This window comes from Myotis nattereri, assembly GCF_964212035.1.
Source record: "Myotis nattereri genome assembly, chromosome: 2".
Taxonomy (NCBI): Eukaryota; Metazoa; Chordata; class Mammalia; order Chiroptera; family Vespertilionidae; genus Myotis; species Myotis nattereri.
This window is the reverse complement of record NC_138076.1, coordinates 191,751,729-191,778,575: the sequence shown is the minus strand read 5'-3', so window position 1 is coordinate 191,778,575 and position 26,847 is coordinate 191,751,729. Positions and strand designations below refer to the sequence as shown.

The 26,847-nt window shown below is 40.5% G+C and overlaps 4 protein-coding genes across 4 annotated transcripts; 1 reads left to right on the top strand and 3 right to left on the bottom strand.

The window, feature by feature from the left end:
- Nucleotides 1-4,232: 4,232 nt before the first annotated feature.
- Nucleotides 4,233-5,162, bottom strand: LOC308513970 (putative taste receptor type 2 member 33; the record flags this gene model as incomplete). The annotated part of the gene is made up of 1 exon (XM_081084014.1): nt 4,233-5,162. One exon carries the CDS (start codon nt 5,160-5,162, stop codon nt 4,233-4,235), a length of 930 nt encoding a protein of 309 aa, XP_080940140.1.
- Nucleotides 5,163-13,915: 8,753 nt separating this feature from the next.
- On the bottom strand, nt 13,916-14,830 carry LOC308514838 (putative taste receptor type 2 member 33; the record flags this gene model as incomplete). Its single annotated transcript, XM_081085171.1, has 1 exon — nt 13,916-14,830. One exon carries the CDS (start codon nt 14,828-14,830, stop codon nt 13,916-13,918), a length of 915 nt encoding a protein of 304 aa, XP_080941297.1.
- A 4,690-nt stretch (nt 14,831-19,520) lies between these two features.
- Nucleotides 19,521-21,515, top strand: SMIM10L1 (small integral membrane protein 10 like 1). The gene has a single exon (XM_081085170.1). It carries the CDS (start codon nt 19,713-19,715, stop codon nt 19,923-19,925), a length of 213 nt encoding a protein of 70 aa, XP_080941296.1. The 5' UTR covers nt 19,521-19,712; the 3' UTR covers nt 19,926-21,515.
- A 1,013-nt stretch (nt 21,516-22,528) lies between these two features.
- LOC308514836 (taste receptor type 2 member 42-like) lies at nt 22,529-24,753 on the bottom strand. The gene has a single exon (XM_081085169.1). The coding sequence runs from the start codon at nt 24,648-24,650 to the stop codon at nt 23,676-23,678; it is 975 nt and encodes a 324-aa protein (XP_080941295.1). The 5' UTR covers nt 24,651-24,753; the 3' UTR covers nt 22,529-23,675.
- Between the last annotated feature and the right edge of the window lie 2,094 nt (nt 24,754-26,847).

Below are 26,847 nucleotides of genomic sequence, written 5' to 3'. Positions count from 1 at the left end.
AAAGGTTAATGGAAAGAAAGCAGCTTCATGATTTGGAGGAATTTCAACAAAAACATTTGTATATTGGGTCCTATTTTTGATGTAATAAATTTAGTGTATGCAATTTTCAATAGTCCATAATTAATTCTTCATTTTCAATCTGAAATCTTAGAGATATAATATATAATCTAAATTAGGAATATTTTGTGTATAAAGCTATAAAGTCCTATTTTTAGTAACTTTGTGTTACATATCTACACATATATCTGACATTTTACAGATTTCTTATTTTAAAATCTGCGAAAGGTTAAGATTGACACAATTGTAGAGGCATAGACACTCTGCATGTTGCTGACAAGTCCCAAGGGAGACGGAGAGCAAACCCCTGGTGAATTAGTGCAAGGCCATCTCCTCATAGGCAGAGGACTATCTTCTGTTTGAAAAACAAAACGGGAAGAGCACAGCATTAAACCAAGCGTGGAGCTCCGTTATACTCAAGGCCCCACAACTTCACAAGTAGTGCATTGAAAAACCAGTGAAGCCCTGACCGGTTTGGCTCAATGGATAGAGCATCGGTCTGCGGACTGAAAGGTCCCAGGTTCGATTCCAGTCAAGAGCATATACCTTGGTTGCAGGCACATCCCCAGTAGGAGGTGTGCAAGAGGCAGCTGATCGATGTTTCTCTCATCGATGTTTCTAACTCTCTATCCCTCTCCCTTCCTCTCTGTAAAAAATCAATAAAATATATTTAAAAACCAGTGAATATTCTGGATGATTGGAGGGCATGCATACATCTGAGTGGCACAAGAGGTGAGCTGTTTAGACACAAATGTGTGTGCTTTCTCGGCTTCCCTAGACCATCTCCTAATCTTTCGGTCAATACCCTGCCCGAGCCAGATCATCTGTCCATTTTGGACTTGAATACAACACCTCATTGTGGAGCATGAGATCTGACTTACTAAATGGCCACCAAGGGGCTTGATGAACAGAAATGTTAGTTCTGCTTTGGATAAAGCCTGGCCAATGGGAACTAGGAGACATGAGAGAGCCCAAAGTATGCATTCTCTCTCCTTTCTCCTCCATGCACTAATATTGCATATGGTTCCTCCTTCTAACCCTCCCAAAAATGTCTTGTGTGCCAATTGCTGACCATTATTTTGTCTCTCAACACATTGTAAGGTGGCAGCCATCTGAGAAATGTACCACAGCACATCATTCTATATCTTCTCTTGCTTCATTTTTACATGTGCTTCCTATTGCTGCTTCAGATGCCATCCCAAATATATGTTATCAATTTAATCCCTGACTTTGATTCTGGCTTTAGAGGCCCCAGGCTAAGGTGTTCATTGAATTGTACAACTGTTATTAGCTCACTTTAAGTGACTTTATAATCTCTATATATAAAAGGCTAATACGCTAAGTGTCTGTCTGGGTAATGACGCCATATAACAACATCCGGCTTCCTCTCCCTAGCAACTAGCCTCCTTGGAGTTTCTTCAGCCCAGGAACACGACTTGCTTTATAGCCAGGTGGAAACATTTTACACTGTAACCAAATGTCTGTGAAGCGTTTTCCTGTGCCTCATCTCATTTGATCCTCACAGAAGTCCTGGAGTAGGTAGATAGGAGACTCGGTAGAATCCTAATTTCTTTTCATTAGCCAGAAAATGGAGATTTAGAAAGCTTAGAAACTTGACCTGACTGAAAAGAAGTAAGAAATGGTGGACTTTGAAAATGACTTCAGGTTTTCTCACTGTGCAGAATATAGTCAAACACTACTGCAGTTAAATATTTTTCCCTTTGTTCTCCCTGCTTAATCTACAATAATAATCTGCTTCGTGTTGATATTTACTGCTGTGTTACTAATAATTGCCTGAAAGAGAAGTTGGGGTGCTTCACTGGGCTGAAAAAAGTTTAACTAAATCAGAACGCAGGTCTAATTAAGCAAGTTTGTTCTATATCTATAAAAGGCTAAGTTGACTCGCACATGTGCAATACATGTAAAGCTCTCACTGGCACCAATCACACATGTGTGTTTCCATCTGTCATTGTTGATTATGAATTTGATTGACACTTCTATTATAGAGAAAGTGCGAATAGCAACATTAAAATATTTCTTCTAATTAATTTCCTTTCAATGTACATGAATTCGTGCACTGGGCCACTAGTATTATAATAAAAAGTTTATTTAGAAGACTAAATTTACACAATGTAATGTGTCAAATATATTTTAATAAAATAGATAATAAAAACAAAAGTTTATGTAGAAAAGATACAGAAAATATCGTATATAAAATAACATTTTAGTAGGGCAGCTGAGTTAGTAAAGCAATTACTAACTCAATTTTAATAAGTTAGATACCATTTTTATATATGCAATACTCAATTTGAAAAATAACATTAAGAATATCAGAAATATATATATATATACAAATTTAGAAAAATCCTTTATATGCCCTTTTCAAACTATTGTGATAGATGCTACCTAATTTTGATGTTCCACCTTGTCTCCACTCCACACATATGATATGGCTGAGTCAAGGCTATATTCTAGTGATATTTCCCCCATACAATGATGCAATAGCCAAAATTTTTCTCTGAGAAATGCTTCTCAGATATAGCTGTCACATGAACCAAGAAATTCATGCAATCTACAGATTTTGTGAAGTTTCATTTTAATTGTTTCCCAGCCTTAATATAGTTATTTCATTCATCCATTTTTGACCAACTATTGTATCGGTTGCCTGGTAGGTCCTGGGAGTGAGTAGTAAACAACATAGACATGATCATCACTCTTCTGAGGCTTATATTGTACTAGGGAAGATAAATGATATGCACAAAAAATCAGATGTGGACATAATTTATTTTAACTTTTAGAATATGATAATAGTTCATAACCCAAGAGTTAATACAGTCATGTAGAATTCAAGTTGCTGAGTAAGATTGTACCTTACTTTCTTGTAATAGAGCTTTCCATCAAGGAATTTTCAAACACACTTTCTTTGATTTCATCATTTTCCAATTATGATAAAACAGATCTTTAAGATAGCCCCTATAATTATTATATAGACTTAATAAATGCCATTTTAATATACGCAGAAAGATTCATTGAATTATATACCACAACTTCTTTACTATTCATACAGTGAGCTTTTTTTTTTAAATGGGGAAGATCTAAGTCTTCTTATCTCATTTAAAAGTAAATTTAAGAATGAAGATGTGGGAAATATTTGTAAATATAAAGCCCAGAAGTGGTATAGAAAAAAACCTGAAATATTTGACATCAGACCTCAACTTCAACAATAGTTTTCCTTCAAAAACTATAAAAAGATGAATTTCCTAACAACATAAAATTTGATAACAACTTTTCAATAATGTCTCAATCAAGTTTCTTTCATCATTATCTCCATGCAGCATTTAATTTTTCTAAGCTTTTCACCTATTTGTATCAAATCAAATATTCTTTAGTACTCTTTATTGTATACATATACAGAATTTGTTCTAAATATGTCACTCTTGAACTGTAAGTAAATTTAGACTTTACTCTAAATATGTTTGTCACTCTTAAATTCTTAGCCAAAGTTCTGGTTGCTGTCTGTTAACCAGAAATTAAATATTTAAGGTGGAATAAAGTCTGTCCCAAATAAGCATAATCACTGTATGATTTAGAGTTGAATATCCTTACCATGAAAAAGATTAGAAGTTCCAACACTGAAATCTAAACACACTGGGGTGCAAATTAAAAATTAAAAATAACAATTTTTTTACCTGATAAACTTAGGCAAATCTTTGAAAATTGTTCAGTTATATACACTGTGGTAAAACCAGTAGGAAGTATAATATGTTACAGGCTCCATCACTTTATTTTTGCTGGAACATAAATGATTTTCAGAGTTAAGTTGGCAGCTCTTAAAAATCCATAAATATAGATGACAAATTTTTCAATTGCAACATGATAACATGGATTATGTATGTGAAATACGCATGACTTTATAATTCTGAGGAATTTCTCACAGTATTGTGTATATTTAAATTGCTTTTCTGAAAAAAATGATTCAAGGTAAGTTCTTTCCATTTTTTTCTCATAGTTTTCATACATCCACATATATATTTTTTTTTACCTGATAAACTTAGGCAAAACTTTGAAAATTGTTCAGTTATATACACTGTGGTAAAACCAGTAGGGCGTATAATATGTTACAGGCTCCATCACTTTATTTTTGCTGGAACACAAATGATTTCCTTCTGGTTGATCTACAGTGTTGAAGGTTTCCATTCTTTCAACCAGCATCTCACCTGCCATAAAGCTGAGAGAAAGTCCTGATTTAGCTTCTTGTTTCCCCAAATCAGAATTAGTGAGTGGCCTGAAACATAGGCAAGTGCCAAAACCTGGAAACACAGAAAAACTGGTATATTCTGAGGATTATAGAAACTCCAAACTGAGATGATTAGAGTCACAAAGTAAATGGCAAATAGCAAGAGAAAGGAGATCACAGTTTGCATGGCCCTTACATGGACCTTGGTGCTGAGATCTTGAGTTTCTTTACCACTGAGCTGCATCCTCTTGAGATGTTTCCACAGGGAAAAGATCAACAGCAGAAAAGCTGTCAGGGACACAGAAAAAGGTATGAAGTTTACAAGTGTAAATATAGTCAAATTTGAAAGGTTTATAATGTTCCTCAAGTTGGTCTTCCAAGTGATGTTTCCTTTATATTCACTCATCTTCATTTCTTCATCTATGTTTAACACTGCAAGACGAAAAACCAAGAAGACCAAACTCCCCCACAGTATCATCAGAACCACTCTTTTAGCTCTCCATTTTAGGTGAAGAAAAAATAGGCTGGAGAAATTTGCTATCTTGAGCAAATAAAATATGCTGAGGCTGGTAGCCAGCCAGAGGCTAAAATGGTTGCTTACTACCCAGACAATAGCAGCAACAGTTCTTACTCTTAAACTATACAAAGCTGGATTAAACAGATTCGCATACCAATGGAATATTATTACCCAGAGCAAACTAATTCTGGACACCGCCAGACCAGTGAGAATTCGATCAGCGCAGGAGATCTTTTGTCTCTTGACCCAGTCAATGCAGTTCACCAATGCTATGAAGCCATTGGCAAAGTTTCCTAGAACAAATCCTGCTATAACTAGTGTGGAAAGAATGCTCGGGAATAAACTCATCATGTTGAGGCGGGGGGAAAGGCCAAGCCAAATATCACTGGTTGTGATTCATTTGATATTTTGACCTTAAGTTCTATTTGCAGCTGATCTTAGATGTGCATAAAATACTTGTTTCTTTTCAATTCCATGACCAATGTGAAGCAGGAAAGCACCAGGGTATGCTAATGGAAGATCTCAGTGCTTTCTTTATGAAAAACGTTGTTATGGTCCAAACAGGTTATATGAACTCCTATTCAAATACTTTATGTCCTTGCTGTAGGCTCGAATATCTCATAACTGGTGTTGCTGTGAAAGCTGAATTCTCATTTGCTAGCATGCAAATATAGACATATCCTCTTTCGTTGTTTTGCAATTGTCTTTCTTGAACCTCACTATAATTTGTGTTCATCAACTTTGTCATTAGAAAAATTTAAAAACCCAATACATTGAATACACAGAGAATGCTCAATTGTTCAGCAAAGCTTGGCCATAGATAGGATTATTATCACCATGGATTTTTTTTTAATTTGTATTGAATTTATTGAGATGACATTGGTTAATAAAATTATATAGGTTTCAGGTGTACAATTTTATAATATGCCATCTGTATATGATATTGTGTGTTTGATATTGTGTGTTCACCACCCTTAGTCAAGGCTCATTCCATCACCATTTATCCCCCTTTTGGATTTTTTGTTTTTAATGTCAGATATATGTAGAAAGAATCCAAGCTTTTCCTACTAAAGCATCAAGGTTTTCATGGTACCCCAGGAAGGTCAAGACTCACTAAGGGCTGGTTGCTGATAACTAACATTTAAGTATATTATTATTGTTTATAAACTCATAAGCATACAAGCATATGTACACACACACACACACACACACACACACACAGCTCATGGAACAAATAAATTATTGTCCCACAGTTTTCAAAATGGAAAAATGTGTCTCAGTGAGGTCATCTAGGTTTAAATCTATCTTTTATTTCATTCAAGCTTTTCAGGCCATTACCAAAAGATGTCAAACATCTCTCATGTTAAGGCTTTGATAGAATTTCTCATTTGAGTCTTTGTAAAATTTACATATTAAATATTTAATATAAATGCTCAAAAATGTTATAAATATTCCTTGGAAACTTAAAAAGTTTATTTCTTCAAGGCTAGTAATAATCTCTCTCACGCATTCTCAAAAGATTTACCTGATTGCATCAGGCACATGAAGTATAATCTCTATTTTAATGAACTAAAAATCAGTTGATTTGGGATCTTAATTACATGTACAATCCCTTTATGCTTGCCATATTCTGAAGAATAGGAGTAAGTCATAGGCCTTGCCCACACTGAAATTATATGTGGTATGAACATCTGGGAACAGTAATCATGGAGACCCCTATAGGATCTGCGGTTTTCATTAGAGAGTCTAGATTTCTCTATATATGGAATTCAGTCTGACTTTTTTTTTTTAATTAAATCTTTATTGTTCAGATTATTACATTTGTTCCTCTTTTTTTCCCCCCATAGCTCCCCTCAACCCGGTTCCCACCCCACCCTCCGCCCTCACCACCCCCCCCCCCCACTGTCCTCATCCATAGGTGCACGATTTTTGTCCAGTCTCGTCCCCCATCCCCCACACCCCTTCTCCCCCAAGAATAGTCAGTCCACTCCCTTTCAATGCCCCTGATTCTAGTATAATCACCAGTTCATTCTGTTCATCAGATTATTTATTCACTTGATTTTTAGATTCACTTATTGACAGATGTGTATTTGTTGTTCATAATTTGTATCTTTAACTTTTTCTTCTTCCTCTTCTTAAAGGATACATTTCAGCATTTCATATAATATTGGTTTGGTGGTGACGAACTCCTTTAGCTTTTCCTTATCTATGAAGATCTTCATCTGACCTTCAATTCTGAATGATAGCTTTGCTGGATAAAGTAATCTTGGTTGTAGGTTCTTGGCATTCATCACTTTGAATATTTCTTGCCACTCCCTTTTGGGCTGCAACGTTTCTGTTGAGAAATCAGCTGACATTCGTATGGGTACTCCCTTGTAGGTAACTGACTTTCTTTCTCTTGCTGCTTTTAAGATTCTCTCTTTGTCTTTTGCTCTTGGCATTTTAATTATGATGTGTCTTGGTGTGGTCCTCTTTGAATTCCTTTTGTTTGGCATTCTCTGCGCTTCCTGGACTTGTAAGTCTATTTCTTTCACCAAGTAGGGGAAGTTTTCTGTCATTATTTCTTCAAATAGGTTTTCAATATCTTGCTCCCTCTCTTCTTCTGGCACCCCTATAATTCTGATGTTGGTATGCTTGAAGCTGTCCCAGAGGCTCCTTACACTATCTTCGTATTTTTGGATTCTTTTTTCATTTTGCTTTTCCAGTTGGGTGTTTTTTGCTTCTTCGTATTTCAAATCTTTGACTTGATTCTTGCGATCCTCTAGTCTGCTGTTGGAACTCTGCATAATATCCTCCATTTCAGTCAGTGTATGCTTAATTTCTAGTTGGTCCTTTTTCATAACCTCGAGGGACTGACTAGATTTCTTGAGGATCTCACTACATTTATTGGCAGTCTCACCAGACTTTTTGAGGGTCTTACTAAATTTATCGGCGGCTTCTAGAAAGTTCTTGAAAAACCTTAAAAGTGTGGTTTTGAACTCTATATCCAGTCGTTTGCTTTCCTCCATTTCTGTCATTTGTGACCTGTTTCTTTGTCTCTGCATTTTTTATGCTTCCCTGTGTTGGTAGAGTGGCTTTGTGTGCTAGGTGTCCTATACGGCCCAATGGCTCAGTCTCCCCAATTACCTGAGGTGGACACTCTTGGTGCACCCCTTTGTGGGCTTTGTGCACAGTCTTGTTGAAGTTAAGCCTTGATTGTTGTAGGTATCACTGGGAGGGATTGACCTCCAGGCCAATTGGCTGTGAGAGTCAGCTGTGTCTATGGTGGGAGAACTTCTATGCTGAAGACACCCTTATGAGGCAAGACTTGCTTCAGTGGGGCTTTGGTGCTCACTGAGTCTGCCCCCTGTGTCCCTTATGGATCTGAGGAGTTGTAATTGGATGGTCCCACTCTGACCACTGGGTACACTGGCTCTTGGATCTAAGGAGGTGCTAATTTAGCCTCTGCCTGAGGCTACCCACCAGGAGCTACGAAGAGATCTGCAGATTCCCCTTCCTTGTTTGGGGTTTGGAGGTGCCAAGATGAGGCCCAGCTGTGAAGAAATGCAAGCTGCTGTGGGGCCTTGGGCCTTCTCTTGGAAGTTCTGGGTCTGTTTGGCCCAGCTGCAGTTTGTTAGGTAATTTTCAGGTTGCAAAAGGCCAGGGCATTCATATGCAAAAGCCTCTGCCGCAGCTTGGGTGGGGCAGGGTCTCAGGGAATCAACAGGGCGGAGCAGGCAGCTATGGCTGATCCTCAGCCCTGCCCTAAGGGGCCCCGAGTCTCAGTGTCCTGGTAATCGCTGCAAGCACCTTTTAGAGAAAGCCATCCTCAAGTTCTGAGTTCTGCCTGCTGCCAGACAGTCCAGTTTCTCCCTGTATGAGTCTGGGTCCCCAGAGACTCACCCGGAACTGGAGTTCAGAGCAGTCGGGGGCTTGTGACTCCCTTCTGATTCAAAAAGACAGCCGCGTCCTCAGTTGCCAGCCCTTGCCGCGTGCGCCTCCGTACCTCTGCACTTCCGCACCTCCTCTGAGTCTCAGTGTGCTTTTCTCTTTCCTTCTAGTTGTAGAATTTCCACTCAGCCAGCCTTCCTGTGGTTCTGGATGATGTGCATTTTGTCTTTTAGTTGTATTTTTGAATTTGTTGTGGGAGGTAGCAATTTCCGGTGTTTACCTATGCCGCCATCTTGGTTTCTCCATCCAGTCTGACTTTCTCAGCTTAATTCTTATATGACTACTTAACATTTATTTTATGATTAATTTATGCTAAAATCAGCTTTTTACTTTGGATATTATTGTTTCAGTATTTATATTATAACAAAGGAACTAAAACAATTCAATAGGAAATAATAAAATTCTTCAATAAATGTTGCTGGGAAAGTGATTAACAGCATGGAAAAAAAATAAACTTCAATTCTTATTTTACACCATACAATAAAATTAATTTGAGGAGATCATAGACCCAAATATAAAAGACTAGAGGCCCAGTGCATGGATTTGTGCATGGGTGGGGTCCCTCCACCTGGCTGGCTGGGAAGGGACTGAGGGAGGGCTCCAGGGAGTGTCTAGCCCTGTCTTTCCCAGTCCTGATCGCCAGACCACAGCAGCCAGCTAACCTACGGGTTGGAGCAACTGCCCCCCTGGTGGTCAGTGCGTGTCATAGCAACTGGTTGAGCAGTTAGCATATTAGGCTTTCATATATATAGATAATATAATGAAGCTTCTAGAATATATATATACATATATACATATACATGTATATATATACAGATATATACATATATATGTGTGTGTGTGTGTGTATATATATAATATTATATTTTTGTAACCTGGGGATAAACAAAGATTCTTACCTAGGACACAACACACACACACACACACACACACACACACAACAACAACAACAACAACAAAAGTAATGAATTAGATTTCCTGAAAAGACACCATCAAGAAAATTAAAACCTTTGCCTTGGTATATATATATATATATATATATATATATATATATATATATACACACACACACACACACACACATATAAATTTAGGGTTACATAACGTAATTTCAACACTCCCAAAAGTCAGCCCAGCCCTCAATGCTCTGGAGATGTAAAACCACTAGTAAGACTCACCAATAGCACTGTTACTCTTACAGAGGAGTCTTTTCATGAACATGTACATGACCAAGTTGGTTCTTGTTTCAATTTGTGCACTGACAATATATTATTCCTCATTTGTGTCAGCTGTGGTGTACAGATCCTACAGGGGTCTCCATGATTACTGTTCCCAGATGTTCATACCACATATAATTTCAGTGTGGGCAAGGCCTATGACTTACTCCTAGTTTTCAGAATATGGCAAGCATAAAGGGATTGTACATGTAATTAAGATCCCAAATCAACTGATTTTTAGTTCATCAAAAGAGAGATTATACTTCATGTGCCTGATGCAATCAGGTAAAGCTTTTGAGAATGCGTGAGAGAGATTCTTACTAGCCTTGAAGAAGTAAACAGTCACGTTACAAAGTACCTATGCAGAGCACTGCAAGAAAATGAATTCTGCCAACAATTTGCATGAGTTTGGAAGTAGGCTCTTCTCCAGTCAAGTGTGCAGGTAAGAATTCAGTATAATTGAAACCTCTACAGCTTTGTAAGATCCTGAAGCAGAGAACACAGCTAATTCTTGCCCATATTCTTGACTCCAAAAAACCCCACAGGAATATGTGTGTGTTTATGGGGTTTAGCCACTACATTTGTGGTAATTTGCTACACAGCAATAGCAAATGAATACAGTGGCAATAATAGAGAATTTGATTTTGCTCTATTTGGTAGAGAAAAATCTCTTCTCTATCTGGTGAGAAATGCCCCAGAATTAGGTTTGCTAGTCTTCAGTTTGTTGATTTGTCTGTGTAAGAATATGCTTCTTCTGGAAAGGATTATGGTGCTTTCAGATCTGCACTAGTGAATTTTTGCTATCTGTATTCATTCTGGACTGGAACTAAAGTGGTACAATCAAAGCAGCCAGCTCTCTGTATGTCTGTATTCCATAACAAAAACCTTCACCTATTTTTGTGTATTAAATCTTGTCTACCTCTGGAATATATTAATAAAATAGATTCTATACTCTCTTATATGAAGTGTCAGTGACAGATAGGGATGGCATTTTCAGCCTTTGACAGGCCTCTACGGATGAATCACAGTGCAGGACCTTGGGACGTTGGAACAGTCTTGCCATCCTCTGGAGCTAGAGACAGCTCGTAGCCTGCTACTGGGCCTTCACAGAGATAAAACACTTCATCATGGGCCACCAAGTTACCATGTGACCTGAACTGCCCATTATGACCTGAGTGTTTTCTGACCAACGGAGTCATGAAGTTGCACATGCGCATCAGTGAATGAAAATGGAAGATAAAAGATTGTGCCTAAGCAAGCCCTGATGACACCAGTAAGTTACATGAAGAAATGGCCCAAATGCCCATGGTCCCCACTCCTGCTACGCTGCCCTTTCTTTTCCAGCCTGCACCTCTGGCCTCATGGAGAGTTCCCTACAATCAGTTGACACAGGAAGAAGTGTCTTGGGCCTGGCTTACAGATGATTCCGTACAACATGCAGGTGCCATGCCTAAGTGGACAGCTGCAGCACTGCAGCTCCTTTCTGGGACATCTTCAAACGACAGTGGATAAGGGAAATCCTCCCAGTGACAGAATTCTGCCCACTGTACCTGGGTGTTCCCTTTGCTTTGGAAGAGAAATGGGTAGGACTGTAATTACATACTGATGCATGGACTATGGCCAATGGTTTGGCTAGATAGACAGCAGCTTGGAAGGAACATGATTGGGAAATTAGTGATAAGGCAATTTGAGAAAGAGGTGTGTGGACAGACATCTCTGAATGGGCAAAAATTGTGAAGATATTTGTGTCCCATGTGAATGTTCTTAAAGGGTGGCTTCAACACAGACAAATTTTAATAAACAGGTAGATGACGGAGTCTGTGGATTACAGTCTTTTCTCAGCCATCCCTAGTATCACCCAATGGGCTCATGTACAACATATCCAGAGCAGTAGGAACAAAGTGGTCACTGCTACATGCCCAATGTGCCAATAGCAGACACCAACACTGAGTCTCATTATGGCACCATTCTCAAGGGTTGATCAGCCAGTTACCTGGTGGACTACTTTCATAATGGAAGAGGAGATGTATTGTTCTTACTGGAATAGATGCCTGCTCTGGATATGGATTTGCTTTCTCTGAATGCAATGCTTCTGCCGAAACTACATGCATGCACTTACACAATGCCTTATCCACCATCAAGGTACTGTGTACAACATTGCTTCTGATCAAGGACCCAACTTCACAGCAAGATAGGTGTGGCAAAGGGACCATGTTCCCCACCATCCTGAAGCAGCTACCTTAACAGAATGATATATTGCAGCGTTTCTCAACCTGTGGGTCGCAACCACTTTGGGGGTCGAACGACCCTTTCACAGGGGTTGCCTAAATACATCCTGCATATCAGATATTTACATTGCAATTCATAACAGTAGCAAAATTACAGTTATGAAGTAGCAATGAAAATAATTTTATGGTTGGGGGTCACCACAACAAGAGAAACTGTATTAAAGGGTCGCGGCATTAGGAAGGTTGAGAACCACTGGTATAATGGTTTTTTGAAGACTCGGTGATAGTACCAATTAAGTGACAATATCTTTTGGGGCTGGAGCAAGGTTCTCTAGGTTACATATGCTTGGAATCAGCATGCAATAAATGGTGCTGTCTCTCCAGGAACCAGGATTCACAAGGGCAGGAATGAAGGGGTGAAAATGTGTCACCACTCACTATTGCCCCTAGGAACCCAATAGAAAAATTTGTTTCCTCTTCCTACGACCTTATGTTTTGCTGGCCTGGAGGACATTGCACAAAGGAAGGAACACTTCTACCCAGAGACATAGCAACAATTTTACCAAACTGGAACTTAAGACTGCTATTCAACCACTTTGAACTCCTTAAGCCTCTATCAACAGACAAAGAAGGGAGATATTGTGCTGGCTGGGGTCATTGATCTTGGCTACCAAGGGGAAATTGAACACCACTCCCGTATGTGGTCTCTTAGTATTACCAGGCCTTACAATTCATATCTTTTGTGTTCTTCTTCTATAAATCATCTTCTATAGGAAAACTGAATAAAATACATAACACCAAGCTCATAAAGTAAGCCTTTTCATTTTTATTAGTTATTTTTATCTAAAGTTTAAAAGGAATCTTTAGATAGTGAGATGGAGATGACTGGCAATTCAGACGCCCAAACACAGTTTATGGGAAAACTAAATAAAATGACATTTTTTTTACTTTACAAAAGGCAGTATGAAATAAGTTTCCTAACAGCATAGTGAACCATAACAGCATTAAAATAACATGATCTCTTTGCTTTCTTCTTCATCCCTATTGTAAAACTTGATTAGTTACTAAGCTTCACCTATTGTGTTAAATATAATAATCTTAGTATTGTTTATGGCACATGTATGTAAAATACATTCTAAATGTTTGTCACTCTTTCATTTCACTACATGCATCTTTTCCTAACAGTTCTAATTACTTTCTATTAACCATGAAGTAAGAATTCAGATGGAATATTATCTATGCCAAGCATCTATTCTCAGTGTGTGATTTAGAATTGAATATCCTTACCATCCAAAGGATTGGAGGGTCAAACAACAAAGTCTATATTCACTGTGGTACATGTGTGATACTAACTACAATGGAAAGTAGCAATGATTTCCTGAAATGGGTTGTCAGTCCTTAAATATGCATAAATATAGACCACAAATTCTTCAATTTCAAGAGGATAACATAGAATATGTATGTGAAATACATAACTTCATGATTCTGAAGAATTTCTTACACTACTTTGTAAAATTAGATTGCTTACCTAAAAAAAAAAAAAGATGGTAATCTTATGCTCTTTTTGTCATAAACATGCACACACATATATATTTTTGTGATAAACTTAAGTAGAAGTTTTTCTAGGTGTAACTTACCCAATTCTATACACCTTAAGAAATGTAGTAGGAAGTACAAATGTTATGGACTCCATCAGTTTGTTTTCTGCCAGAAGACACCAGGTGCCCACTTATTTCCCTTTCCTCAACCAGCACCTCAACTGCCACAGAAATGACAGAAAGGCCTGTCTCAGCTTCTTATTCCCCCAAATCAGAATAAATGAGTGGCTTGACGGATACAGCATTCCAAGTACCTTGCAAGCCATGTGAACTGAATTGTTCTGCTGAGTACTCGAATTCCAAAGTGAGATGATTTGAGCAAAGAAAAAAATGACAAATATCAAGAGAAAGGAGATCACACTTTGCATGGCTCTTAAGTGGACCTCGGTGCTGGGATCTTGAGTTCCTTTGCCACTGAGCTGCATGTTCTTCAGATGTTTCCACAGGGAAAAGACTAACAGCAGAACAGCTGTCAGGGACACAGTAAAGGGTATGAAATTTGCAAGCATGAAGAAAGTCTGACTTGAAAGGTGCATAATGTCCCCCAAGTTAGTCTCCCAAGTGATGTTTCCTTTATATTCGTTCATCTGCATTTTTTCATCTGTGCTTACCACTGCAAGACGAAAAACCAAGAGGACCAAAGTCCCCAACAGTAGCATGAGAACCACTCTTTTAGCTCTCCATTTTAGGTGAAGAAAAAATAGGCTGGAGAAATTTGCTATCTTGAGCAAATAAAATATGCTAAGGCTAGTAGCAAGCCACAGACTAAAGTGGTGGCTTGTCATCCAGGCAATATGAACAATAAGTTTTACTTCTAAACTATAAAATGCTAGATTAAATACAGTTGCATACCAATTTATTACTAATACACAGAGCAAAGCAATTCTGGAAACTGCCAGAGCAGTGAGAATTCCATCAGCGCAGGAAATCTTTTGTCTCTTGACCCAGTCAACGCAGTTCACCAGTGCTATGAAGCCATTGGCAAAATATCCTAAAACAAATTGTATTGTGAATAGGCTGGAAAGAATGGCTGGTAGTAAAGCCATGATGTCTAAAAAGAAATCCAAGTCTAATATCACTGGTTGTGATTCCTTTAATATTCTGACCTTAAATTCAATGTGCAGTTGTTTTCTGAATTTGCAGTGAATTTCTGGTTTCAATTCTGCAACCAACGCCAAGCAGGAAAGCTTCAGGGTATGCTAATAGAAAAGTTCAATGCTATCTTTATGGGAAAACTAGTAGCCCTGTGCACAAATCCATGCGCCAGTAGGTCGCTGCCACCCTCCTGTAGCTCTCCGCCTGCTGCCCTGCCTTCTTGTAGCTCCCCCGGACCCCTCCATAGCTTGTTGCCCTGCCCTCTCCTTTAGCTCTCCGCCTCCCACATGCTTGCTGCCCTGCCCCCTCCTGTAGCTTTCTGCCACCTGCTTGTAGCCAGTAGGTCGCTGCTGCCCTCCTGTAGCTCCCCCTACCCCCCTCCTCCCTCGCCCCCTCATAGCTTGCTGCCCTGCCCCCTCCTGTAGCTCTCTGCAGCCCACTTGTACCTCGCTGGTCCACCCTCCTGCTGATCCATGATCTGGTTGTAAGGTGCTTAATTGTTACACCTCAGGCCGTAAAGGCTAATTAGCATATTCCTTTCTTATTATATAGGATATTGTTTTCCATGGACTCCCATTCAAACAGTGTGTGTCCCTGCCACTGACTGCATTACTTCATAACTGATGTTGAAGTGAAAGCTGAATAATCATTTGCTAGAATGCAAATGAAGACATACTGTTTTGCAATTTTTCCCTTGTTTGACCTTTCCATAATTTGTGTTCAACATTAGTTGTTTATTAGTAAAATTTAAAAACCCAATATGCAGTGAATGTCTAAACTATTAGACAGAGCTTGGTCATAACTAGGGTGATCATCACTATAAATTTTTTTTAATCCTAGAAGTACGTAGAAAGAATTCAAGCTTTTCCTATCAAAACCATCCTAGATTTTCTCAAGAACACTATAAAAGCTGGTTGCTGATGATTAATACTTTTTCATAACTATATTTTCAACAAGCTCATAAACACACCCCCAACTAACTCAGACAAATACACGTACATCTAAAGGATGGAATTAGTGTTCTATACTTTCCAAAATATAAAAATTAGTGTCAGGAGGTCATTTAGGTTTAAATCTCACTTTTCTCCATTGCAGACTTCCAACCCATTATTAACAGCTATCATACATATCTTTCATGCTTAGGTCTTGGATAAAGTTTCCCTTTTGAGTCTATTTAATATTTAAATATTAACATTTAAATATTTAGAAATTTTATCAATACTGAGTACTTCAAAAGAATGTTTTTCATTGCAGATTCCAGACTCCTATTTATAAATATACTAGAGGCCCGGTGCACAAAAATTTGTGCACTGGGGGGGGGGGGCGGGGGAGGGGGGGTCCTTCAGCCCGGCCTGTGCCCTCTCGCAGTCTGGGACCCCTCGGGAGATAACGACCTGCTGGCTTAGGCCTGCTCCCGGGTGGCAGAGGGAAGGCCCAATCCCTAGGTGCAGCCCCTGGTCGGGCTCAGAGCAGGGCCGATTGGGGAGTTGGGGCGCCGCCCCTGTCATGCACAGAGCAGGGCGGATCGGGAGGTTGCGATGCCACCCTCAGTCACGCTCAGGGTAGGGCCGATTGGGGGGTTGGGGCACTGCCCCCTGTCACACTCAAGGAAGGGTCGATGGGCAGGTTGTGGCGCCACCCCCTATCACGCACAGAGCAGGGCCCATCAGGGGGTTGGGGCTCCGTACCCTGTCACGCACAGAGCATGGCCCATCAGGGGATTGGGGAGCTCTCCCCTGTCACGCACAGAACAGGGTGGATCAGGGGGTTGGGGCACCGCCCTCTATCACCCACAGAGCAGGGCCGATCAGGGGGTTGGGGCACCGCCACTCTCACACTCAGGGCAGGGCCGATGGGGAGGTTATGGCTCTACCCTGTCACACACAGAGCAGGGCCCGTGGAGGGGTTGGGGGGGTTGGGGCACTGCACCCTGTCACACACAGAGCAGGGCCGATCAGGGGGTTCGGGCGCCGCACCCTGTCACACACAGAGTCGCAGGGCAAGCGGGGGGTTGGGAAGCTCCCCCCTACCAGGCACAGAGCAGGGCTGATCAGGGGGTTGGGGCGCCTTCCCCTGTCACGAACAGAGCAGGGCGGATAGGGAGGTTGGGGCCCTGCCCTGTCACACACACAGCTGTAGGGCGATCAGGGGGTTTGGGCACTGCCCCATGTCACACTGATCCCAGTGCCGGGAGGCCTCTCAGCTCCGCTGATCCCGGTGCTGGGAGGCATATTACCCTTTTACTATATAGGATAGAGGCCTGGTGCATGGGTTGGGGCTGGCTCGTTTGCCCTGAAGGGTGTCCTGGATCAGGGTGGGGGTCCCTACTGGGGTGCCTGGCCAGCCTGGGTGAGGGGATGTTGGCTGTTTGCAGCTGGTCACATACCCTTCAGGGTGGGGGTCCCCACTTGGGTGCCTGGCCAGTCTGGGTGAGGGGCTGAGGGCTGTTTTCAGGCTGGCGGGTGACTGGCGCTCCCAACTTCTCCTTTTTTTCTTTTTTTTTTATTCTGGGCCAGCTTTAGCTCTGGCTCCAGCTCTGAGGCCTCTGCTGCTGAAAGCAGGTATCTGGTTTGTTTGGGTTCTATAATCAAAACACTGTATCAACTCCAGCTCTGAGATCCTGGCAGGCTGAAAGCAGGTTTCTGAGGTATCGTTTCGCTTCTATATTTGTAACAATGTTTCAAACTGCAAGCTCAGAGGCCGGCAAGGCAGGTGGGGAAGGTTGGTTTCCTCCGTCACTGAAGCAAGCAAGCCTCATGTTAGCTTCAAGCTGCCTGGCTGCCGGCCGCCATCTTGGCTGGCTGTTAATTTGCATATCGCCCTGATTAGCCAATGGGAAGGGTAGCGGACGTACGCTAATTACCATGTTTCTCTTTTATTAGATAGGATGCTTTTATTTTTCTCTGTTTAATTCGTTTTTTTACTACTTATTTTTTAAAGATTAATAGATATTAAAACCAGCCTCTACACTTGGGTTTTATTCAGTGACAATTTTTATAAAGTAATGGTGTTTAGCAGAGGGTCTTGGAATCAGACTGCCAGAATAGAAAACACAGATTCTCTGCTTTGTATATCTCTGATCTTGGACTCTTTTAAAACTACTATCTCAGTATAATCATCAGTAAAAAGTCAGAAAACAATGATATCCTCTTTGGGTGGTCTTTGTGAGTAGCAAGTATACTATAGGGTGTCCCCCCAAAATGTATGCACACACTTTGAATAATTATAAAGGCAGTGTTTAAAGTGTGTATACATATTTGGGGGGACACCCAGTATTTGTGTCCAGTGCTTCCAATTGTGCCTAATAAGTACACCTGTCACTAACTAAGGATTGTTATTCATTGGATCCTGTGTTATTTGATACTTCAGAGTGAACCTGGGAGAGAATAGGCTTTTGAGTACAATGTAGCAGTAAGAGGCACATTTTCCTCCTATAAAAACCAAGATAAAGCCCTGACCGGTTTGGCTCAGTGGATAGAGCGTCGTCCTGCGGACTGGGGGGGTCCCAGGTTCGATTCCAGTCAAGGGCATGTACCTTGGTTGCGGACACATCCCCAGTGGGGGGCGTGCAGGAGGCAGCTGATCGATGTTTCTCTCTCATCATCGATGTTTCTAACTCTTTATTCCTCTTCCTTCCTCTCTGTAAAAAAAATCAGTAAAATATATATATTTTTTTTAAAAAAAGTAATACCCTTTGTAATACTTTAAGCAATAAAAAAAAGACAACAACAAAAAAAATTAAAAATAAATTAAAAAAAAAAGATAAAGGGAGTTAATTGCCAAAGTTATATTTTAAATTCATCTGAAAGCTGAGCAAGGCAGGGTGGTCAATTGAATTAAGATCTGGAAAGAGCAGAGTCTTTTCAGGTAAAGAGATTATCTGTATATTCAATCCCCTATCAAATCCCAGCAGGCTCTAATGGCAGTGAGTAATTACTCATAAAATGTAGATGCCTATGCATTGTGCCCAGAATAGCCAGAGCATTTTTTATAAAAGAACAGTTGGAGGATTACAGTTCCAGGAAGGAAGGAAAGAAGGACTACAGCAAAGAAGAAGGAAGCGAGGAAGGAAATTAATATTGTTGGAGTCTAAAAACAATTATTTTGCAGCTGAGAAGTTTTGCTTAATGGTCCTCAGTCTTTTCCCCCAGAATTACCCTACTTTTAAAGTGTTCCTCATTTAGGAGCAAAGTTTTCTGTAAATACGGTAACAGTAAGTGACAAGTACAGGTAATGGACAAATCTTGAAGAACAATAGTTGCAGTATTTTCAGGTGGCTTTGAGCAATTAAAAACTGCACTGATTTTATTAAAACATGGTAAAATTATAATTATAAATATGTACTTATTTCTTGGCATATAGGAAAATTTCGATTCCAGGGATATGTTTTAGAATACAAGAAACTCCAAAGGGAGAACACAGGAACAGATTTTTAAAAAAAACAAAAAAAAAAACGCTACAAACATTATTAATATACTTAATCCCTTGTATTTCCCCTTCTAAGCTTACTTTCATTTTAAAGAGAAAATCCTATCTCTACGGCTGCCCATGAGTGTGATATGAAATAACGTGTATGGCAATATATAGAGAAAAAACGGTCCTGTACCTACCACGTGTTCAACTCTAAGCCAACAGGAGACAGGAAGGGGCGGGGCGCCCGCGGCTGACAGGCAGCGCCGCAGCGGAGGCAGCGGCTGCACCGCGGAGGGGACGCAGCCACAGCTCAGCGCCCCCACCCTCGCCGTCCCGGCCATCGGTCCGGGTCCGCGGGACCTGCGGCGACCCTCGGCGACCCTCGCCACCGAGCACCGGGCGAGCGGCGACACCGAGGCCATGGCCATGGCCGCCGTGGCGGCTCCGTCCGCCTGGGCCCTCGGGGTCTCCAGCCCGGCCGCCGCCCCCAGCTCCTACGGGGTGTTCTGCAAAGGGCTCTCCCGCACGCTGCTCGCCTTCTTCGAGCTGGCCTGGCAGCTGCGCTCGAATTTCCCGTACTTCTACGTCGCGGGCTCCGTCATCCTCAACATCCGCTTGCAGGTACATTTCTAGAGTCGCGATTACGCTAACGGTCTCCGGACCGGCACCATGGCGGACTCCCAGGAGGCCCCGCGACGGAGCGGAGCGGAGTCGCGGACGCGGCCTCCTGGGTCTCGCGAGAGTGGCCGGACGCCCAGCGCGGCTGTGCTCGCCCCCGACCGCCGAGCTCCGGGACGGCCTCGGGAGCCCTGCCGGGACCGGAGCGGACAGACGGGATGTCCAGCCACAGGGGAGAATTTAATCACGGCCCACGACAAGATCTAAGAAGCCGTGCGCCCTTAAAAACAAAATCAGGACGAACAGGATGCGTTATATCAACAACAGAAGGCGACTGAATTTTTCAGGAAACCAATGTAACATACAAGTTCATGGCTCAAATTAAGATTTTAAAAAATCACCCATTTCGGGAATTTGGGGTTGACTTGTAAGCAAGAGACTGAATGAGTGAAGAGGCTGAAGATCTTAAGGATATGACGTGGAAGGCATGTATTTCCTCATTCCCCCAAGAGAAAATGACAGATTTTCAGTGAGATTAAAAAAACTGTACAGGAAAAGCATCCTTCCGATGTCAAACAGTGTAAAACGCTGCAGGAGTTTGAGCGGAGGGTTGGAGTGTAATGTAAGGCAGTGGACACTGTTTCGGCGTCCCTGTGAGTGGCCCGGTTCCAGACCTCGGCGCCAAAGAAATGGAAACCCAGTTCATCACAAAGCCTGGCTATTTAATGAATAACATTTAAATAATCAGAATAATTTATGCAAATGCTGCCTATCGTCTTTTTCTTTTAAGAGGATACTTAATTATGGTTACAAAGTAGAATACAGTGTGGTCACCCGTGATCATGTAACAGTACAGTTTTTTTTTGGGGGGGGGGTGTTGAAGGGAGGAGAGGAAGGGAAATGGAGTGGTAGTGGGGTCTTTGTGTAAAGTGGGAAGTTGAAAGATACAGTCCTGCTCACGAGGAGAGAAGACATTTTGTGAGAGAGTGGCCGTAAGGTTGCTAAAATAGCATTGGAACTGTTAAACAGGGAGGAGAGGAGAAGAGAACAGCAGTAAGTCAATGAACGCTTAAAGACGGAGTGTCAGGTGGCAAGTCCCAAAAGAAAAACTGAATACCTGGTATGTTGGAATATAGAGTTGAGATTTTGAGTGTCTCAGAGAGTCTGGAGATGAATTAGTGGTCTGCAGATGTTTATTTTTATTGTTTTTAATAAGAAAACAAAGCTGAGGCCATTCTGAACCCAGGAAAAATAAAAGCTTGTTCAGGAACTATGCTGCATACCTCAACTGTGAATAACACTCGTCATAAAGTCAGCCATAATTATGTTAGCACTGAATATGGATAGAACACGATTATGTAACATGGGAGGGGTGGAGCGGAGAGGTGTGTGTAATGGGGAAGAATCAGTCAATAAAACAATATTGGGCATGTTATATTTTTTAAAAAAAACTGCAATACAAGGCAGCTAAGAGCTAGAAGTGGTTGTCTGAAGAAAAAAAATCAGGGATGGAAAGAGAAAAGGTGGAAGACAGCTGTTTTCTGCCACCAGTCTAACAGTATTTTGATTTCTCTTTATTTCTTTGATTAAAAATTAAATAAATTTTATTTTTTAAATTGCTCAGGTCATTGAAACGTGCACCACTGGTTAAGAGCCACCCAGGTAAAAGGATTGGGTTTTTTAATCAGCAGACCTCTTAAAATGCAAACTCTAATGTTGTAGTCAGGTGAGCCCATTAATCCGCCTAAGCCTCAGCGTCCTCAACTATTAAATGATGGCAAAGTACCCACCTTGACTGGTCAGCTGAGAATTAAAAATAAGCCTGCTTTAGTGCTTGATATATGCTTCTAATAAGTACCAGGTAATCTTTAACCATTTTTCAGAAAGGGATACTTTCTAAGCCAAACTATCCTCAATATCTGAATCTAAATATAGCCAATGTGATTAGAATTTCACCTTTCCAAAAGCAAGATAATCACAGGTACAATCATTAGGAAATTTCTTTTTATTTTTTCTTTCAGTTTTATGAGATATAATTGCCATACAGCACTGTGTAAGTTTAAGATAGACAGCATAATGACTTGACTTACATATATTATGAAATGATTACCACACTCAGTTTAGTTAACATCCGTCAGCTCATATAAACACCCAAAAAATGTCTCTTTGTGATGAAAACATTTAAGATCCATCCACTCTTTTAGAAACTTACAAATATACCATAAAGCAGTGTTAATTATACTAATCGTGTTGTACATTATATCCCCAGTATAATCTTATCTCTCTTATAACTGGAAGTTTATGTTTTGACCACCATCCCCATCCCCACTCAGAAAATTTCTTATATAGTGTCCAACATAATGAATACAGTCTAAAAATCTAAATCTTTATGTAGGTCTGGATATGCATGTATCATCATCATCATCATGGATACATCAGAGCACCCCATAGCAGAGTTCCATGGAGTAAGAGTACACTTTACAAAGCCCTTAGGGTTTTTATGTTCTGCCCAGCTTCAGGCTTGACCTACAGGCCCATCAAAATTAACTTATAACCCAATGCAGTCAAGCTAGAGTGGACACTAACATTTTATTTTCTAGTTTCTTCTTGTTAGCTTCTGCCACTGAAATATGGCAATTATAAACCCTAGCAAAGATTTCTTCATTATTGATAGTTTTTTAATATGTTTACAATCATAATCTCTAAAATTACTATATTACAAACTTCAAAATTATATCATTAGCAAGCACAATTTTACTACCTACTGTTTTTAAGATTATATACATTTTCAGCTACTTTGATTTCATTTTTAAATTATTTAAAAAGTCAACTGAGCACTATATATACACACAGACAAAACTTGTACAAATATGTGAATTTTCTTATAAACTTTCCTTCCTGTTTTTATCCCTGGTGAGTTGGTCATGTTTGTCCTCTCTGACAAGGACACTAGTGTTCATATAATTTTCACATGCACACACACCCTACATACAAACTCACTGTCTAGGTGATATTTGCAGAGTAGACATACAAGTATTATTATATACATAGTGATAATTATTCAGTTTGCTTCTATAAAATCAGCACAGATAGTGTCCGCTCTAGCTTGGATTCCTAATGATAGTCAGCTTCTTTGTTTTAGAAGTTAGGTCTGTTGTTATGAGGTTATGTGTGTCTAGCATTTTTATTCCTTGATTGATTTTTAACTTAATATTGTAAAAATATTTCACTTGCTCCAACTTGGGAGGGATTTTATTTCTAAACTACAGGCCCGATGCACAACGTTTGTGCAAGATTAGGCCTTCCTTCCCCAGGCTGCCGGCACCAGCTTCCCTCTGGCACCCGTGACCTGGGCTTCCCCCTCTGACCATAGGTGGGCACCCAGGACCCAGGCTTCCTTCCCAGCCCCGGCTTCATCCGGAAGGTCATCAGAAAGACATCTGGAAGGTCATCGGAAGGACGTCCAGTCTAATTAGCATATTACACTTTTATTATTATAGATAATCATGTGTTTTCCTCACATATAAATATAATAAATATTTGCCAGGGCACATAAAATTAGTACATGCTGCATTGTATATTTTATATTCATATTGTCTAAATTTGTCTTGTTACTAGCAAGTGTTATAACGACAATGATGCTTGCTTCTTAAAAATGTCAAGTAGATTGTTAGTCTATAGGCCACTATAGGGAAAGTTTGTGATGCTCAATAATATCCAAAAGAATCCAGTGAGAAAAACAACGTAAAATGTATCTTCAATGGTTTAATTTTCCTGGAATATAGACGATCCTGGTAAAGTCTGTGAAGCTAAGGTTCCACCCTTTTTCAGGCGGCAGTTAAGATGCCACAATAGTCCCAACGCAGTTTGCCTCAGCTTGCTGTTTCCCAAAATGAGGATAAATGAGTGGCCCGAAGGGAAAATACTCCATGTTAACATCACAGCCAGATTGGCCTGCTGCTTCTGCACTATAAGGAAACACCAACCTGTTAATACAAAGGAAGAAAAATGAAGTATGATGAGGAGGAGGAAAGATAACACTATCTTCATGGCCTTTTTATGGGCTTCTGTGCGGAAGTCCTTAGAGCTGGAGTTCATCCGCACATTCCTGGTATGTCTCATCAAGGAAAGAGATAAAAGGAGCAGTGAACTCAGGGACAGAAGAAAGGGAATTAAGTAAATAAAATTAGAAACAATCAAATTGTTAAGATACAGAGTTTCACTTACACCTGGAGACCATGTTGAGTTTCTTTCATGTATATTATAGACCTTAATCCAGAAACCATTGAATGAGTCTATTAACACAAGTTTCAAAGACAGGAAGAGCAAAGACCCCAGTAAAAGCACAAGTAGCACTTTGCCAATTCTCCACCTCAGCCAGGCAAAGCAGGGGTGGGAGAAATTGGCTATTTTAAAGAAATAGAAAATGCTTAGACAGGTGGCAAACCAGGTAGCTAGGTGATTGCACAGTATCCAAAGAATGCCAATAAGTTTTGCTAGTTTATCAATGGCATAAAAATGTGGCCACAACACCATTAGAAATGAGTCAGCTAGTGATATCCAAAGAAGAGTGATTCTGGAGAGAGCCAGGCTGGTGAGGATGCAGTCAGCTGCTGAGAGTTTTTGACTCTTCACCCAGTCAATGCAATTAACTAGTACAATGAACCCATTCCCCAACATTCCAGCTATGCATTCTCCCATTGCAGCTACCAGGAAAAGACTTTCAGCTCCAGATGGCATTTCTGTAGAGGAATCCAGAAAGCTAATATTCTGTCTCGCTGATGTTTTGCTGTCAAAATGTAGAATAATATCCAGTTTGGTACTTTTCACTTTTATATTTAAAATGCTCAAAAAATTCAAATACTGTCTCACTTATCTTCTGAAAGGTTTCTCTTTTATTCCAGCTGTAGGTCTGAAATATGAGCAAGGAGATTCAGTCTCACAGATCTTAATGAGAAACTTTACCATTAGTTTCAATCGCTACCAATTTCCAAATTAAATAGTAAATGTGCCCACTCATCATTGGCACTGGCAACAATTTTCCACTTGTGAGGACACCTGGAAAAGTAAATTCAGGCATGCAAATATGAAGTAGATTTACTTACCCTGATTTGTACTTTCCATTTCAGTTGAAACTCAGTACTAGGATTCATGTTTCTTAATTTTAATAGATTTCTCTAAAAAGTAATCTCCATAATACAAGCATATTTTTTTAATTTCACATAATAAAATCCATGTTTTAGTGACTATTATAGATGAAATAAGTGTAATAAAGGGAAGCAACATGAAGCTCACAGAGTAATGGAAAAAGCAACATTAGATAAACTATTACTATTGAATGTGACAAGTTTGACCAAAGTACAATTCCAACACAGAGGAAGGTGCTACAAAAACCTATGGTCAACAGTTAATTCTAGTTTCATGAGGATAGCAACAACTGGCTTGGGCCTGGAAGCTTTTTGGTATTTCTTGAAGAAACAGATAAAAAGGGAAATGATTTTCCACAATGATGTAAAAGTATATGCAAGGGTACCAAAATCAGACCTCTCTCTAAGATTTCACTATGAATTTCTGAGCTTTGTTTTCACTAAATTACCACCTATTTGATTTGAATAAGTTATTAGCTGAGAAAAGAACAATAGTAAAAATATATGGTTAAAGGGGGGGATGTAAATCCTTACTGGTAAGATAGTCTTCCTGTTACTGGAACGTGCCTGCCTAAGAGCCATGGGTGTACCCCAAAACCAAATAAAAGGATGGCGAGGCCTGAGCACAAGCGGAGTCCATCCTCTTGGGATGGGCTCTCGCCTAGCCCCCAATTTAAAAAAAAAAAAGTGGTGGGGAGAGCAAGAGTTGGAAGGGGTTTCTCCTTTTTAACTATGCTTTTGGTAAAATCTTTTGTGCCATAAAAATTAATTTAAAGTAAAATATATTTTAGCTTGCTTTTTGCTTCAATAAACAAGTACCTCTAATACGGTGATTTTTCAACCTTGACTGCAAATTGGGATTGCCTAGGGCAGTGGTCGGCAAACAGCGGCTCGCGAGCCGCGTGCGGCTCTTTGGCCCCTTGAGTGTGGCTCTTCCACAAAATACCGACTTCTGCGCATGGGCCACGAAGTTTCAATTGCACTGTATGTGTGCGCCCGCACGTGGTATTTTGTGGAAGAGCCACACTCAAGGGGCCAAAGAGCCGCATGCGGCTCGCGAGCCACAGTTTGCCGACCACTGCCCTAACCGGTTTGGCTCAGTCGATAGAGCGTCAGCCTGCAGACTCAAGGGTCCCAGGTTCGATTCTGGTCAAGGGCATGTACCTTGGTTGCGGGTACATCCCCAGTAGGGAGTGTGTAGGAGGCAGCTGATCGATGTTTCTCTCTCATCGATGTTTCTAACTATCTCTCTCCCTTCCTCTCTGTAAAAAAATCCATAAAATATATTTTAAAAACTGTTATTAAAGAGTGAACCTGTGAAACTTTGGTACCTCATACTCAACCCCAATAAAGGGAGACCCCCAAGTCTGCACTTTCTCTCTCTTTTTCTCTACCTATGACTTCCGTGTGGCCTTGGGTGTGCTGTGTATACTCCAGGGCTTGTGAGTAGTAAATCTTGTTCTTTGAGTCCCAAGATGGCTGTTGCTGAGGTCGGTCTCAAAATCATAAGCACCACAAGGGTTGGTCCACCACAGAAATGGCTCTGGAAAATAAGTGTCCCCACAAGTAGTATGGGCCCAGGTGACCTCAGGCATGATTGCATCACTATGAATAGGTGAGACAAACATGAAACAGGTTATTTATCAAACCAGAGTCAAAATTGGCTGAATGGGGAGTACATTGTAAGAGGACCAGTGGGCAAAATCCTGTCTTGTTCCTGGAGAGTCTTCATAGATTTGCAGCTTGTGGATAGAAAGATTTTTTTTGCGTGGGTTTAGGAGGTGTTGTAA